Here is an 18,559-nt window from a genome sequence, read left to right on the forward strand (position 1 = left end):
TTGGAAAATACCTTGTGGACCGACGAGACAAAAGTTGAACTTTTTGGAAGGTGTGTGTCCCATTACATCCGGCGTAGAAGTAACACAGCATTTCAGCAAAAGAACATCATACCAACAGTAAAATATGGTGGTGGTAGTGTGATGGTCTGAGGTTGTTTTGCTGCTTCAGGACCTGGAAGGCTTGCTGTGATAGATGGAACCATGAATTCTACTGTCTACCAAAAAATCCTGAAGGAGAATGTCCAGCCATCTGTTCGTCAACTCAAGCTGAAGCGATCTTGGGTGCTGCAGCAGGACAATGACCCAAAACACACCAGCAAATCCACCTCTGAATGGCTGAAGAAAAACAAAATGAAGACTTTGGAGTGGCCTAGTCAAAGTCCTGACCTGAATCCTATTGAGATGTTGTGGCATGACCTTAAAGACCTAGAAAGAGAGACAAAGTCCTGAAAGAGAGACAAATGAGGAGGAAAGAGGGACACGGTTCCCTCCAAAAGAGGGACAGTTGGGAGCTATGCAGCAACCATTCTTAAATATGACCAATAACACTAAAGGATACTCCCCTTTTATTGCCCTAAACCTGGTTCTGAATCTATGAACATCATAGCCATGTGCCTCAAAATGCTGTGTCATGGCTGGAAAGTGTACTGGGTAAGGGCTCTGCCTTTGACATGGGAAACCAGGGATCCAATCCTGGCTATGGTCAGTACCGATTCAGTAAGAAGTCCTTGGGCACAGCCTTAGTGGCTGCAACTCTTGATCTCTGAGTCCAACAGGAGAAAAGCGCTACAGAAATGTTCCTCTGGATCAACAGGGATATGTGAGGTAGCAGGCTGGTGTTGTACTTTGTTCTCTGGTTGAACACGATGGACGTATGTATTATTCAACCCAAATAACTATGTAACTATGTTAGGATTATTATATAGGATTATTATTATAAAAATACCACTTCTTAGCCAAAATCTCTCAAGTGCTTAAACCCAAATTAAACCCTCTTTGCAAACCCCCCTCCCCCCCCCCCCCTCCAAAAAAACCCAAACCTCCAGGTACGGTATACTTTACCTGTCCGTGTCTCTGGGCCCCGTCCGCATACGCGCACCCTACGTGGTTGCAGGCGTATATATGGGCGCGTGTGTGACATCAATCACAGAGCCAGCGACAGACTTTTAAAGTATACAGCACTAGGCACCGGTGAATGCATTTTACATGGGAGGGGCAGCAGTGTCAGGCTGGCGAGGCGGCAGATGCGGCATCACAAGGCCGATTCCCGATCTATTTTAGCATGTAATTGATCGGGAATTGGCATGAAGTGTATGGTCAGCCGACAGATCTCTCTCTAATCAGATTCGATTAGAAAGTGATTTGTCTCTTGGTCGAATCTGCCCACCATTGCTAGATGTATGGCTACCTTTACTCTCACTCATATCTAATTACAGCAAATAAAAGTTGTATGGCTAAGAAACACATCTGAATAATGGGAACAAATAATAAAGCTCAAGAGTACAAGATTTGTCTGTGTGGGAGCTGAAAAAAATTAAGAACTGTTGTCACTCACATAAGATAGGAACAACCTTAGACCTACATTTTTTACTTTTGGCTACAAAATAAGATGAGTTTTTAGGAAAGTCCTATTTAGGATAAGGATTGTAAAAATAATTGTTTATGTCATCAATATACTTTCACTTCAGGTTTGCTTTAAGTAGATAGTTGCAAATTCTCTTTTAATGAAAGCAAATGACTTACATCAAGGAAGCTAACATCAATATGCAAATCAATATCCACATCATCAATTGCTCCATATTCCCTGTAGGGGAGAAGAAATAAGATTATTCAACCAAATGTAAGCAATAAAGCTAGTCACCTTCAAAATGCTGCACTACCTAAGCTAGGGTTACAGTTTGCAAATCTTTGGCTTACTAAATCAGGCTCAGAAAGTAATGAACATACTTATTTTTATAGTAGCATGGGGACCAAGTTCTAACTTTAACCACTTCTGTATTTCAATTCCGCCTGTTACTTGTGCAGACATTCTCTCACTTCCTGTTGTCAGGGACACCACAGGAAATGAGCGGAATTCTCCTCAACAAAAAAGCATAACAGAAGTACTCAAGAAAAAGCTAAAATAAAATGTCTGGATTTCTCTAATGATTCAATGCAATGTGAAGCAGACCATATATGTCAAACTCTGCTCTGTGGGCCTGATATGGCCTACAGAGCCATCAAATATGGCCCACACGAGGTTATCCCACTTTGCATTATGTTTTCCCCACTCTAGACAGCCAGGGAAGCTATAATGGATGTGAAGCTCTAGATCAACAGGGAAGCCATATGGGGGAGGCAGGGGGGAGCTTTACATGCCAGGGAACTGTATGGGGAGAGAGGGGAATCGCACAGGAAACTGTATAGGGGAAGGAGGATCACTAAATACCATAGAACTGTATAGGGGAGGGAGAATCACTAAACACCAGGGAACCGTATAGGGGAGGAGGAGGCATTAGACACCAGGGAACTGTTTAGGGGAGGTGTTTCATACCAGGAAACTATATAGGGGAGGCAGGGGGTCCAATAGATACCAGAGAACTGTAAAGGGTAGGGAGGAGGCATTAGACACCAGGGAACTTCATATGGGAGGAAAGTGGCCACTAGACATTGAGGATGGCTGTGACTTAGTACCAGTGTTCAATTTCAGCCCACTTTGTATTTGAGTTTGCCATCCCTGGTATAGAAGGACAAGTTGTAACACCCCCTTCCCCTCATCCTGGTCCCAAAGGCAGTGGAATGGGAAAAGTTAGTTAATGATTAACACTCTGCGAATGACAAACAGATATAAACACCACCTCTACAGCATCACCTGTTGCAAATATACAGTATATTATTGTGGAAGGCTTTTGCACACGTTGGTCAGATGGTGAAGTACACATTCTGGGTTAACCACCTCTATAACGCCTATACAGAGTTAATGCAGTAGTGACAGGAGGGCCTAGTGTGGGACCTCAGGCCCAGGGGCCCTGGTGCAGTCACAGCATCGCTGTGTAGCTACTCCACTAGTGCAGTGGATCCCTTAATAAATTGCAACAGATTATTTTTGAAGTGGGCCATGCAATGACACAGAACACAGTCTATTCTCATTTTAGGATGACCTCTTGTCATTCTGAGTCCTCCTATTGCAGCTCTATCCTTGGTCACTGAGAATGAAATTATATACATGCAGACTACCATTACACAATGTAGAGTAACATACAGTTGTGAGTCTCCAACCAACAGGGGGAGCACCCTGTCATGTTCAGCACAGTTTAATTTATCCCCATGTAAATGTTGCTGTCTCCAATATGAAGCCCCGTGATGTGAGGTTCATTCAGTATTATGACCTATATAAACATAACTTGTAGTGAAGAGATATAAAGCAATAGTGCTCACCTGAGAGATACAGCATTAAGCCCATAGAGTTCTCTCACTGCTGCCAGGTCCGCTTCCAGCTGAGGGTGCTTATGAAGTTCTCCATCATAACTCACCTATGTAAAATGTAAACCACGTATTAATGGCAGATCCACACTGAAAATGACAGTACATAAATCATACGTTGTCCAGGTGAATCATACCAAACAGGGCCAGGATGGTTGAACTATGTGAGGCTGTATTATGAGCAGTGACATCACGCGTGTGGTGCCACATGGCACAGGCACACAGTAACAAGGGCGACAGTGGATGATGCAGGGAGTTGAGCCAGCGGGTCAGGTGAGAATTTACAGAGCACAGACACTAGGGGGACAATTTACACTTGGAGGGTCAGTGGCCAGGGGTCCATTGCGCACCTTGGTCGTCATGATATTGAACGCTGTTACCGCCGTGCACCTGATTCATCAGCACATTTGACTGAGATTTTCCAGCATTCGATTGACACTGGCTCGAAATCAATCGAATCATCCATCGGACGGACATGTTGTCTGACCGATTTTCATCCGATTCAATAGAATAATTGAATTGGGCTGCAAAATCGCTACAAACGGCCACCTTTAAACTCTCAGAAGAGAGGAGACAGATGGAGTCTAGTGATCTCCTTCCTAACTATGTCATGTGGGCGATGATCCAATAAGATTGCATTGTCTTCTTAACTGGAAATGGAGCTACTGGAGCCAGCCAACCTTCTAATGCAAATATATTTACAAAAGGTGGTGCATTGCTAATTAATGGAAATGTATTGTCAAGTAAATTAAAATAAAATAAAAAATTGGAGGTGGAACCATTAGCAGCTTCAATAGTTATCTCATTTGAGATAAGTGCACTGCTTTTGACCCCAGAGTACTGTAAAGTCTTGGAATGCTTTGATCTCTCTCTCTAAGCAGAAAACATAGAAACTGAGAGCAGAAGGCCTCTGTTATTGTTTCACACCGCCCTCTAGTGACAAGTGGCCATAAATACACATTACAGCAGTGCCGATTAGAAGCTAGGAAATGTAATAAAGAAGAAATAAAAAAATGGGCTAAAATGAGTTGGCCTGGAGTACTTGCAAGCCTCTAAATAAATTGGCTGCCAACGGGTTATTTGGTAAGTGTAAAATTTTAAAAAGGTTAAAACTTCACTTTTTACTGCCAATTCAATACATCACATCAGTAATCAGTCATTTTGGGTGTACAGAATATTCAGAAATGCCCATCAATCTCTTCAAGGTGGTACCTGCAGGGAGCAGGTGCCTTTGTTATAGAACACATGGAATAAACTAGTGATTGCAGCAGGCTGACATACCCACCAAGCCTTTTTAGTTACCAATTCAGTGAAACGGACATTTTTCATTCATAAAAACAATGCACGAGGCCAAAAATAACATTTGCCCCAAATCCTTGCCATTTCTAAAGCTTTAGCGGATCGGATTTAATTTCCTCAACAGACGTATAATATCGCATTTTGTCATGCATGGCGTATTGACTGAAGAATGAGATGACACTTGAACATTTGAGGTCTTTGGCAAAACAAACATGCCAGCAACAATAAATCCCATAAGCGGCACAGCACATGCCTCTAGCTGTCCAGACGACACATAATTCCTGCACTTCTATCCTTGTGCGCAGTAACAGCAAGGACTTCTGAAAATCTGCATGACTGCTCAGTGATAAATCTAATTAGGGAAATACCCTGACAATGTCATCTTCACTTAATGCTTTCGCAGAGCTCTGCACATTATTCGTTTAATTCCAATTATTAGGTGTGTACTTGCATACTTCAATTACCCGCATTGTGTTCTTTACTAACTGAATACGAGGAGGCAATCACACCATATCATTACTAGGATCAGAGGTGAATACATGGACTTTTAAAGGGTAAGTGCAGTTACAGTGTTTACTTTGTTAAAGGCGAAGTTCAACTGCTGTTTTTTATACATGCATTTTGTTGAATTCTGCATTGCATTTTTAAGACTTTTGTTATAACTTACTTTTAAACCTGTTTTGGTATTACTTCAAATTAAAAAAACATTTTGGAACTGTTCATCTGCGCTAATTTACTTTACTGCAAATGTCTTGGTCCCAGCACACTTCTCTCCATCCCTCTAGGGCTGGGATCAGCACTCCAGCCAAGGGTGGTTCTTCCATGAAGCAACGTGAACGGCGGCAACAATTAAAGGGCAGCAAGAAGCGATTCCCCTCTTCAAATGTCCCCCTCCCTGCACTCCCTGTCTTCCCTTCCCTAGATGTGCAGTGGCGTTTCACTCACCTGCTCTCAGTGTTCTAGTGATGGGATCTGTATTTGCCCATCCAGCGTTCTGTATCCATGGCTACAGTGGTGCCTCATGTGACCTGTTACGGTCACATGAGGTGCCACTGTAGTCAGAGAGGAAGCAGGACTTTGCGTGTCGCTGGTGATCCCATCACTAATCTGCTTAGAGCGGGTGAGTGATGCGGCACCAGTGCAGCACATACTCAGCATCCTGGGGATCAGAGCCGGGATGCTGCAGGCCAGCAGGGAGGAGATGCTGTCTTGGAGGAAGCAGAGAGATGTTTCTCTCCTCTCTGTTGTAAGCCATGAGAGTGCATATGCTTCAGCTGTTGAGTCTCTGGGAAGGAAGTGTGGTTTTGGGTCAGAAGGTATGGGTATACTCCACTCAGCTATGCAGACCATGTTGCTGTGGGGCCACATGACCTCATGTGCTGGGCTCTGACACAGAGACATACAGGAAGATGGGACCAGGATATTCTTAAAGAGAAAATTAACAAAAAGAATCCACTGCAAAAGTAGTTCAATGTTTTGTTTAGAGGAAATCTTAAGTGACCTAAAAAAGTTTAGATTGACTTACCTGGGGCTTCTTTCGGCACACTGCAGTATATCAGGTCCCTTGCTGTCCTCCCTTCCGTTGCGTTGTGTCGCTGTGCCCCCAACTAAAGTCCAAGACTTATTAGCATGTTAATGCAGATGAGTGGCCCCGGTAGCATGCCTCCCATTCTTCATGCGCAGTTACAAGCTTAACGAATTACACATGCGCAGAATGCTGCCGGCCACAGGAGTTCGATCAAGGAGACTCGTGTGAACAAGACAGTGCTTGCAGTGACAGCAGCACAACACAGCGGACCAGGAGAACAGCAAGGGACCTGAAGGACTACAGGGGACTGGAAGAAGCCCCAGGTGAGAAAATCTCAACTGTGTTTCCCCACCTAAGATTTCCTTTAAGGCAAACAAAAAGTGTGTGTAAGGAAGACAGGACTTCCCAAGAAGCTTTAAATTGCTCCTCAGCATTGCTATGATTCCCTCCCTAGACACCTGTACACCCACTGAGCAACATTATTATTTATATAGCACCAACATCTTCCGCATCGATGCCTGTTTCCCTGCTGGACAGGAAGTACGTCACTGGGATTCACGGGACTCCCCATCGTATTCCCGTCCTTTGGCGCATGCGAGCCGCACCGCTGCTGCCAACATGTTCCCATTTCCTGCGTCACCCATTGACTTACATTATTTCCACTGACGCAGCGTCGCCACGGAGGTCCGACGGTCATGTGCTGTTGACTTTGGGGTGGCTCGGCGGCCGATCAGGCACTTCTGGCATAACACAATGGGGTAACCGTGTTAGGCCCTATTGCCTTGCATTGCCGTTGCGCGCTACCCACCTTGCGGTAAAACAGGGTAATGCAACATGGATTTCCAATGTAAGTGTAAAAGGGGCCTTAAAGCGGATCCGAGATGAAAAACTAAGTATAATAAGTAACTTGCCTATATATCTTATCTAAAGCTTAGATAGTTTACACAGCAAATCTAGCTGCAAACCGCTTCAACGGTTTATGATTATTTATTCCTGTGATACAATGAGAGCGGCCATGTTCTATTTGTCACATTACACACAGGTAAGCTGATCTGTATCTCCAGCCCTCAGCCTGTGAAACCCCCCCTCCTCTCTGCCTCTGAAATCTCTGGCTAGTAACCTCCTCCTCCTCCTCCTGCCCAGACTGAGCTCCCATAAGCCCTTGCTACTAAGGCTCAAAGTGCCAAGGCTCTCTGGAGAAGCTGTGGGCGAGGCTTGTTTAGTTTATAGGGAATTAGAGTATTAAAACAAAACAAAGAAAGTATTTGGCTTGAGGAATGCCCTATAAACTATATGAAAGGAACATTATTTACTAATTATACAATGAGTAAAAGTTTATCTCGGATCCACTTTAAGAAATTTCCTGCATTTGGAAAGTTGGGACTTTTTAGAGGTCCTATGTAGTTTTCTAGACTTTTTTTGCAACAAACTGATTTTTGGTAAGCACATGCCTCCGGTTACTTTTTCAGAAGCGTCCTTCTGTGAGTGGAAGGGAGGGATGGATGAGTCCAGAGCAGGTGGCTGGAAGCCATTATTACTTTGATTACATAGAAGCTGTGGGATATTTAGGTAATAAAGCTAAATATTTTAACCCTATAAGCACACAGTAAATAACTGTGATATCGTATGCTACATATTCTGTATGTGAATAGTCCTATGAAATTCTCTATGACAGCTAGGCACAGCCTAATGCTGCTCCCCACTGAATCAAGAAAATCAGAGTGCTCTAGGTGAATGTTTCAAGTTGAATAGCACAACTGTTGTAATTCCAAAAACAACTATGACCCCAGAGTGGAGTTTGAATGTTGGTAAAAGGCACGCGAGTGCAGCTCTGAGGTACACATGATCTAACTGGCAATGGGTGCGTCTGCTGGCTAAGTGTACATGTATAGTGAATGCATTAGGATACATTAATCTATTAATCTATCCATCTGAAGGAGGGAACACACTTGCAGGGCCGTTTTCCCCTGCGATTCCCAGGTCTCCGTCTGCTTCTGAAAATGCTTTTCCACAACCCTTCCGTGATTTTTTGTTTGTGGCGGTATATATTGTAACAAGCGTGTCATGTGGTAAAAAATGGAAAACTGTGCGATTAAAAAAAACAACCGGAAACTCATATGAATGGTCACAACAAATGTTTCCTGTGCGAGGCTATTGACATCAATTGGCTGTTTGCTGATGCCCGCAGCAAACTACGCACAATCGCAGCTAGTGTGTCCCCTGCCTCAAGGAGAAAAACTGCAAGATTTCTCTCTTTTCTAACAGATCTTTCCCGTGAGAACACCCAACCACTGAATGTCCGCTAGTGTCAATTTCAGCAAAGTATTCCACCTCCCACGAGGGCTTGTGGCCCACTGATCCTTGATCTGGTTATACCTAGTAGTGGCTACTTAAGGTTAGCCATGCATCGATATGCCACCTGATGGACAATTAGATAGATCCCTCTATGATCAAATCTGGTCAGAGAGAGATCTACTGCCGGTCCATACCCTGAACACCGATTTCCAAAAGATTTCATGCATGAATGTATAATCCCTGTGTCTGTGTGCAGAGTTGACGGTTCACCTGTCACACTCCGGCGCAAATCCTGGACTCCTCCACTGTCCTGCGTCACCTTGAGCGCCTGTACCATGTGACATAGTGGTGTCCCAACATGCACCGGTGTCACGTGATACAGGGCGATCACCATGGCGCTACACACGAGAGGAGACCAGGATTCACGCCGGCATGAGAGTTGAGCCTTCAACACTGTACACGGGCATGGGGGGCATAACCACTTGGCGGGACACCGGCCGGTGGTCTGTCAGTCGTTGGGATATCAAGAGCCGCTACCACCATGCCTATCGAGCCCTTGCGGCCAAGATATTCCAACATTCTTGATCGAACCTTTGGACGTTTTCACCCAGAAATTGATGGAAAGATAGATCGGGTCGCCATGTTGCGGTATCGACTCTACTCCAATACAATAAAATTATTGCGTCGAAAGTTTGATCCATCCCCCAAAATTGAGCGATATATGGGCACCTTTGAACTGTGCACACAAGGAGAACCTGTCATCACTAATAAAGATAAACAATGAAAGGCAAGTTTTTCCAAGTTGTTACAAATTCTGTTTGCAACAACTTTTATGAAGATAGAAATAGAAACTAAAAATCAACGGAAACTACATGGCCAAGCTTCAAGAGGCATACAAACTGCAGCACAATTTGCATCAAGTCAGAAAAAGATTGCATCTAAGCTCTAATCCAGAATAGTTTTCCAGCCTGTCACCTGATGATTATTTGAAGAAAAACATTGTACTGTTCCTGAATTGTCTGGGTGCCTGTGTGCTAAATATTTACAGAGGAATCTAAATATCATTACACTATCAATATATAGCATATATAAAGCAACTACAAGCTTAAAGGAAATCTAAAGAAAATAAAATAAAAAACAGTGTAACTAACCTAAGGCTCCTACCAGCCCCCTGCAGTCGTCCTGCGCCTGCGCTGTCACTCCGTGCTGTTCCTGTCACCTGCAGCTCCCCTCTTTCAACCGGATGTGCAGACGCAGTACAGGAAAATCTCTACTGTGCTTGCGCAGAATGCTCCCGGCCATGTGAGCGCGATCGAGGACTGTCTGAAAGAGAGGAGCTGCAGAGGACTGGAGCTTTGTGCAGTGAAAGCACAGGTAGAGGGCGGCTGCATAGGGTTGCTAGAACGCACCAGGTAAGTTAAACAGTTTTTTTTGTTTTTTTTTTGCTTTGGTTTCACTTTAATTAACACATTACTAGTACCTGCTCCACTATCAATCTGATCATAATTGTTATGCTAATTATGGGTTTACGTTAACAAATTACTATTCCGGTGAATGGAAATTCCATATAGAACAGTGCCCTTGGTGTTATTCTGTAGCACTAGTTACAGCAGGAGGCACTCAGGTGTATCTGCCTAGATTGCCTATGCCTAAAAACAGCCCTGGGAAAAGAAAATCATTTTTATTTTTAATTCAAATTAAAAGTAGCTAGTTACTTACCTGGGGCTTTTTCCAGTCACCTGAAGTCCTCCTGCTCCCTTCCTCATTGCTTCAGCCCTCCACTGTTCCCCTCCAAATGCTGCATGCGTGGCCCCATTCCCCATGCCTCCTCCATTTTGTTCTCATGGTTGGGAGCATTCTGCACTAAGTAAAAATAGCTTCTGCGCATAACCAAGGAGGCATGCAGCCAGCACCATGCATGTGCAATGGCCGGCGAATCACCTAATCGTTCTGCTTATGGGGGGTGACACCGAGGAAACAAAGCAGCGCAAAATGACAGCATGCAACCAGGAGGACTTCAGGGGCTGGAAGAAGACCCATGTAAGTAACTGGCTACTTTCGATTTACATAATTTCCTGCAGACCATTTCCTAGGGCCGTTTTTAGACATAGGCAAACTAGGTGGATACACCCAAGTGCATGCTTCTTTTAATTCAACAAACTAGCCCTGCAATTTTAGCAACATTTCTCTAGGTTTTACAAAGAACTGTCAGGCAGGAATAATTAGGAATTTTTCAGTCTATTTTTAGTTTAAAATAGGATCTATTTTTACTGCACCTAAACGAAGCACTTTCAAATGAAAGCTTTACTTACACCATGTTATTTATAACAAACAAATCGTTCGGTGTTAACACAGCCCATCACAGCTGTTTACAATCTTTGTACATAGAATATTCTCAGCTCTGAAATAAAATTTCTCCCTCAATAATTAATTGGCTCACACAGCACTTGGTAGTTTATATACCTCTATTTATAATGTATAAGATTCAAGTGCATCTCAGAGGGAATTCATTTTAAAGTGAATTAACAATGCATTAAGATTCTGTTTCAAAAATACCATGTGTGGTAAAACATATTGGACTTACAGCTTATGTTATTGTTTTTAGGAAAAGTTCTATTAAAAATACATGAAATAGAGAAAAACACAAATTTAAACCTCACATGCTAATGTAACCTAATAAAGGGTGATATATTATTCATGTTAAAAATAAAACAATGGCTGCGATTATAAAATATTCACTGGCAAAGGTAAGTTTAGAAAAAAAAAATTAAATTGCTTCAAAGCAGTATTTTTTTAATAACTCAGAATGTCACGTGTGGCTCTAAATAATTAATATGTCAACCAAAATCATTGATGTATTGGCCATTCGCAGTCCCTGAAGCCAAGGCAATATGTCCCAAGATTTGACCAAAGTTATGGTGCTACCCACGGGTAGGGATGGTCAATATTTCTTGGAAAATGTGTGCAATATTCAGAGATGGAGAAGCTCCCATGCAAGAAGACTTTGGTCTGCCTCAGCTCACGGTCACAGTACCACGTGGCCAAACGGCAGACAATCCACAGAACTGGCACCACCAGATGAGTAAAACAACGTAGCACATGGCTTGATAAAGGGCGTCAAGCTGGAAACAGCGGGCTGTCGCCATTGCTATGTTTACTTTAATGACGTTATAATAAAAGAGCATTGTTTTACTCATCTGCTGGCACAGCTCTGTGGATTGTCTTGAAGATTCAGGGAAAAGTGCATAGTTTTATGAGATAGATAGATCTGTACTTCACTGATTAGATGGTTAACTTTTGTTTCCTGTGTAGGTGAATTGGGACCAGGGCTGTGGAGTCGGAGTCGAGGAGTCAGGGCAATTTTTGGGTACCTGGAGTCGGGAGAAAATGCACCGACTCCGACTCCTAATGAATTTAAACTGTAATTAAAATAGAAAATATGATATAATGTTCTATTTCTCAGATAAAAGTCATCATAAATAATTTATATACTGTATACAGTACAGTAATAGCTCTGCTTAGTCCACAAAAATGAAATAAACCAATCAAAAAATAGTTACCGGTACTTGTGCTGCTTCAATAAAGCAGTCCCCGTATTTTTAAAGTCCGATATACATATCTGATTGTGACTGTACAGTATATATGATGTGTACACAGGAATCATATATATATATATATATATATATATATATATATACACCAGTCAGCGCAGTCCGGCCACGTGCCGCTCCCACAGCCAGGAACACTCTGCACCTGTGCAATAGTGCTGCGCAGGTATAGTATGTTCCCAGCGGCGGAGTGTGTGCATGCGCACTATGCCAGACTGGCTCAAGTGTCTAGAACCATAGCAGAAGATCCAGGTGGTGGAGGAGGACAGCGAGGGACTGATTAGCCTGAAGGGGGCTAGAGGAAGCCCCAGGTATGTATAAAACTTTAATTTCATCTGTCTCAGGTTTACTTTGTTACACAGTAGTACTATACTCTACATATGCACTCTCCACAGAGCTGCAGGGAATCCACTGAGAATGTTGTGCACATTGAACACAGAGGTGTTGTCTATCACCCATAAACCTGGTTCAGATTGTGCATGAAGAATGCTTAACAAAGGAAAAATCTCCTCATTCCCCTGCAGAGTACCTGCACATCACTCTTACATGTACCAACAGTTACATTGCCTAGGGCCTGATAGATGTTTTTTGTTCCTCTCTGTACCTTCTACAAGTACTCTTACCAAGGACTAGTATTAGTCTATGACTAACAGCATTAGAGGCAGAAGTGGACAACTGGCTAGCCAGGTAACTGGTATTTTTTAAAAGGGAATAAATATGGCAGCCTCCATATCCCTCTCACTTCAGTTGTATTTTAAAATTCCTAAGCGTTGGCAGTTAAGAGATGCATTTCATGTTACATACTTTCAATGAACAAAATTGTAATATGCAAATTGGAGGAGTTGGGAGTCGATGAGTCGGTGGAATCCTAACCTGCAGAGTCTGAGTCGGTGGATTTTTGTACCGACTCCACAGCCCTGATTGGGACCAGTCAATCAGAGAAGTACAAACTGATCAAAATGTACAGTGCTCCATATGCAGGGATTTGCATGCATATTGAGCACTGACATCATCTCCACTGACCAGGAAGTGGCCCATGCAGATCAACTGCCTTAACCGATGTATATAGTGGGTTGCAAATGTATTCGGCCCCATTGAAGTTTTCCACATTTTGTCACATTACTGCCACAAACATGCATCAATTTTATTGGAATTCCACGTGAAAGACCAATACATACTGGTGTACACGTGAGAAGTGGATCGCAAATCATACATCATTCCAAACATTTTTTACAAATAAATAACTGCAAAGTGGGGTGTGCGTAATTATTCGGCCCCCTGAGTCAATACTTTGTAGAACCACCTTTTGCTGCAATTACAGCTGCCAGTCTTTTAGGGTATGTCTCTACCAGCTTTGCACATCTAGAGACTGAAATCCTTGCCCATTCTTTGCAAAACAGCTCCAGCTCAGTCAGATTAGATGGACAGTGTTTGTGAACAGCAGTTTTCAGATCTTGCCACAGATTCTCGATTGGATTTAGATCTGGACTTTGACTGGGCCATTCTGACACATAGATATGTTTTGTTTTAAACCATTCCATTGTTTCCCTGGCTTTATGTTTAGGGTCATTGTCCTGCTGGAAGGTGAACCTCCGCCCCAGTCTCAAGTCTTTTGCAGTCTCCAAGAGGTTTTCTTCCAAGTTTGCCCTGTATTTGGCTCCATCCATTTTCCCATCAACTCTGACCAGCTTCCCTGTCCCTGCTGAAGAGATGCACCCCCCGAGCATGATGCTGCCACCACCATATTTGACAGTTGGGATGGTGTGTTCAGAGTGATGTGCAGTGTTAGTTTTCCGCCACACATAGCGTTTTGCATTTTGGCCAAAAAGTTCCATTTTGGTCTCATCTGACCAGAGCACCTTCTTCCACATGGTTGCTGTGTCCCCCACATGGCTTGTGGCAAACTGCAAATGGGACTTCTTATGCTTTCTGTTAACAATGCCTTTCTTCTTGCTACTCTTCCATAAAGGTTACCTTTGTACAGTGCATGACTGTACATGACTAGACAGAGTCTCCCACCTGAGCTGTAGATCTCTGCAGCTCGTCCAGAGTCACCATGGGCCTCTTGACTGAATTTCTGATCAGCACTCTCCTTGTTCGGCCTGTGAGTTTAGGTGGATGGCCTTGTCTTGGTAGGTTTACAGTTGCGCCATACCCCTTCCATTTCTGAATGATCGCTTGAACAGTGCTCCGTGGGATGTTCAAGGCTTTGACAATCTTTTTGTAGCCTAAGCCTGCTTTAAATTTCTAAATAACTTGATCCCTGACCAGCCTTGTGTGTTCTTTGGACTTCACGGTGTTGTTGCTCCCAATATTCTCTTAGACAACCTCTGAGGCCCTCACAGAGCAGCTGTATTTGTACTGACATAAGCTTGGTGCACTCTATTTAGTCATTAGCACTCATCAGGCAATGTCTATAGGCAACTGACTGCACTCAGATCACAGGGGGCCTAATAATTATGCACACACCACTTTGCAGTTATTTATTTGTAAAAAATGTTTGGAATCATGTATGATTTTCGTTCCACTTCTCACGTGTACACCACTTTGTGTTGGTCTTTCATGTGGAATTCCAATAAAATTGATTCATGTTTGTGGCAGTAATATGACAAAATGTGAAAAACTTCAAGGGGGCCGAATACTTTTGCAACCCACTGTAGATGACATTTACTAGTTAGAGGACCACTATCACGAAACGTATAAGCCTCCCAAAACCCATCGGTAAGACCCCCTCACATGCAGGCTGTCATGAATGCGTAAACGGCACTGTAATTTATTTTCTAACTAATTCTTAACCCTTTAGTATCCCTTTTACTAGCTTTCTCTTCAGTATAAATCATTTTTAGTTTTATTTTATTTTTTTATAAATTTCACGATAGTGGTCCTTTAACCACTTGAGGACCACAGTCTTTTCGTCCCTTAAAGGGGTTCTGTGGGGGGTTGCGGAGGAGAAAAACAGACACTTACCTTGGGCTTCTATCAGCCCCGTGCAGCGGTAATGTCCCACGCCGTCCTCCTCCCATCTGCCGTTCTCCGCCGCCGGCCCCGGTCTAAGTGGCATGGGATCCAACTGCGGCTGCGCTAGAGTGGCCGCGCACCCGCTCGCTTCCGCCTGCGTCATCGGAAGCTTACTGCGCAAGCGCAGTACAAGAACCCGTTGTACTGCGCCTGCGCAGTAAGCCTCAGATGACGCGAGCGGAGGCGCGGCAACGCGCATTATTCGTCTGTGTGACAGCCGAATAATAGCCCGGTGCCGGCTGCGGGGAACGGCGGATGGGAGCAGGACGGCGTGGGACATTACCGCTGCAGGGGGTTGATAAAAGCCCCAGGTAAGTGGCAGTTTTTCGCCTCAGAAACCCCCACAGAACCCCTTAAGGACCAGAGCCTTTTTCTCCATTCAGACCACTGCAGCTTTCACGGTTTATTGCTCGGTCATACAACCTACCACCTAAAGGAATTTTACCTCCTTTTCTTGTCACTAATACAGCTTTCTTTTGCTGCTATTTGATTGCTGCTGCGAGTTTTAGTTTTTATTATATTCATCAAAAAATACATGAATTTTGGCAAAAAAATGACTTTTTTAACTTGCTGTGCTGACATTTTTCAAATAAAGTAAAATTTCCTATACATTTGAGCGCGAAAGTTATTCTGCTATATGTCTTTGATAAAAAAAAACCATTCAGTGTATATTTATTGGATTGGGTAAAAGTTATAGCGTTTACAAACTATGGTGCCAAAAGTGAATTTTCCCATTTTCAAGCATCTCTGACTTTTCTGCGCACCTGTCAGGTTTCATGAGGGGCTAAAATTCCAGGATAGTACAAATACCCCCCAAATGACCCCATTTTGGAAAGAAGACATCCCAAAGTATTCAGTGAGAGGCATGGTGAGTTCATAGAAGATTTTATTTTTTGTCACAAGTTAGCGGAAAATGACACTTTCTGACAAAAAAAAGAAAAAAAAAAAGTTTCCATTTCTTCTAACTTGCGACAAAAAAAAATGAAATCTGCCACGGACTCACTATGCTCCTCTCTGAATACCTTGAAGTGTCTACTTTCCAAAATGGGGTCATTTGTGGGGTGTGTTCACTGTCCTGGCATTTTGGGGGGTGCCTAATTGTAAGCACCCCTGTAAAGCCTAAAGATGCTCATTGGACTTTTGGCCCCTTAGCGCAGTTAGGCTGCAAAAAAGTGCCACACATGTGGTATTGCCGTACTCAGGAGAAGTAGTATAATGTGTTTTGGGGTGTATTTTTACACATACCCATGCTGGGTGGGAGAAATATCTCCGTAAATGACAATTGTTTTATTTTTTTTACACACAATTGTCTATTTATAGAGATATTTCTCCCACTCAGCATGGGTATGTGGAAAAATACACCCCAAAACACATTATACTACTTCTCCTGAGTACGGCGATACCACATGTGTGGCACTTTTTTGCACCCTAACTGCGCTAAGGGGCCCAAAGTTCAATGAGTGCCTTTAGGATTTCACAGGTCATTTTGAGAAATTTCGTTTCAAGACTACTCCTCACGGTTTAGGGCCCCTAAAATGCCAGGACAGTATAGGAACCCCACAAATTACCCCATTTTAGAAAGAAGACACCCCAAGGTATTCCGTTAGGAGGATGGTGAGTTCATAGAAGATTTTTTTTTTTTGTCACAAGTTAGCGGAAATTGATTTTAATTGTTTTTTTCACAAAGTGTCATTTTCCGCTAACTTGTGACAAAAAATAAAATCTTCTATGAACTCACCATACTCCTAACGGAATACCTTGGGGTGTCTTCTTTCTAAAATGGGGTCATTTGTGGGGTTCCTATACTGCCCTGGCATTTTAGGGGCCCTAAACCGTGAGGAGTAGTCTTGAAACCAAATGTCGCAAAATGACCTGTGAAATCCTAAAGGTACTCATTGGACTTTGGGCCTCTTAGCGCACTTAGGGTGCAAAAAAGTGCCACACATGTGGTACCGCCGTACTCAGAAGTAGTATAATGTGTTTTGGGGTGTATTTTTACACATACCCATGCTGGGTGGGAGAAATATCTCTGTAAATGACAATTGTTTGATTTTTTTTACACACAATTGTTCTTTTACAGAGATATTTCTCCCACCCAGCATGGGTATGTGTAAAAATACACCCCAAAACACAATATACTACTTCTTCTGAGTACGGCGATACCACATGTGTGACACTTTTTTGCAACCTAGGTGCGCTAAGGGGCCTAACGTCCTATTCACAGGTCATTTTGAGGCATTTGGATTCTAGACTACTGCTCACGGTTTAGGGCCCCTAAAATGCCAGGGCAGTATAGGAACCCCACAAGTGACCCCATTTTAGAAAGAAGACACCCCAAGGTATTCTGTTAGGAGTATGGTGAGTTCATAGAAGATTTTTTTTTTGTCACAAGTTAGCGGAAAATGACACTTTGTGCAAAAAAAAACCAATACATATCAATTTCCGCTAACTTGTGACAAAAAATAAAATCTTCTATGAACTCATCATACACCTAACAGAATACCTTGGGGTGTCTTCTTTCTAAAATGGGGTCACTTGTGGGGTTCCTATACTGCCCTGGCATTTTAGGGGCCCTAAACCGTGAGGAGTAGTCTTGAACCCAAATGTCTCAAAATGACCTGTGAAATCCTAAAGGTACTCATTGGACTTTGGGCCCCTTAGCACAGTTAGGGTGCAAAAAAGTGCCACACATGTGGTATCGCCGTACTCAGGAGAAGTAGTATAATGTGTTTTGGGGTGTATTTTTACATATAACCATGCTGGGTGGGAGAAATATCTCTGTAAATGACACATTTTTGATTTTTTTTACACACAATTGTCCATTTACAGAGAGATTTCTCCCACCCAGCATGGGTATGTGTAAAAATACACCACAAAACACATTATACTACTTCTCCTGAGTATGGCGATACCACATGTGTGACACTTTTTTGCAGCCTAGGTGCGCTAAGGGGCCCAACGTCCTATTCACAGGTCATTTTGAGGCATTTGTTTTCTAGACTACTCCTCACGGTTTAGGGCCCCTAAAATGCAAGGGCAGTATAGGAACCCCACAAGTGACCCCATTTTAGAAAGAAGACACCCCAAGGTATTCCGTTAGGGGTATGGTGAGTTCATAGAAGATTTTATTTTTTGTCACAAGTTAGTGAAAAATGACACTTTGTGAAAAAAACAATAAAAATCTAATTTCCGCAAACTTTTGACAAAAAATAAAATCTTCTATGAACTCATCATACACCTAACAGAATACCTTGAGGTGTCTTCTTTCTAAAATGGGGTCACTTGTGGGGTTCCTATACTGCCCTGGCATTTTACGGGCCCAAAACTGTGAGTAGTCTGGAAACCAAAT

General features: G+C 43.0%; 1 protein-coding gene and 1 long non-coding RNA gene across 4 annotated transcripts in view; one reads left to right on the forward strand and one right to left on the reverse strand.

Moving 5' to 3' along the window:
• PARP8 (poly(ADP-ribose) polymerase family member 8) overlaps positions 1-18,559 on the reverse strand; it is a 438,516-nt gene that overhangs the window by 80,336 nt on the left and 339,621 nt on the right. For both annotated transcript variants that reach the window (XM_068249475.1, XM_068249466.1), the window contains exons 8-9: positions 3,418-3,512; positions 1,744-1,804 (exon numbers count right to left, since the gene is read on the reverse strand). In XM_068249475.1, coding sequence (XP_068105576.1) covers positions 1,744-1,804; positions 3,418-3,512 — 156 coding nt within the window. The remainder of the gene's footprint in view (positions 1-1,743; positions 1,805-3,417; positions 3,513-18,559) is intronic.
• The window catches only part of LOC137528246 (uncharacterized), a 35,316-nt gene continuing 22,009 nt past the window's right edge, over positions 5,253-18,559 (forward strand). The window contains exon 1 of one of the 2 annotated variants that reach the window (XR_011023333.1): positions 5,253-5,315. This is a non-coding gene — a long non-coding RNA (uncharacterized lncRNA). Of the gene's footprint in view, positions 5,316-9,912; positions 9,997-18,559 lie in introns of those variants that run through there. The other variant, XR_011023331.1, reaches the window with a different exon arrangement.

The sequence above is a fragment of the Hyperolius riggenbachi genome, chromosome 1 (genome assembly GCF_040937935.1).
Source record: "Hyperolius riggenbachi isolate aHypRig1 chromosome 1, aHypRig1.pri, whole genome shotgun sequence".
Taxonomy (NCBI): Eukaryota; Metazoa; Chordata; class Amphibia; order Anura; family Hyperoliidae; genus Hyperolius; species Hyperolius riggenbachi.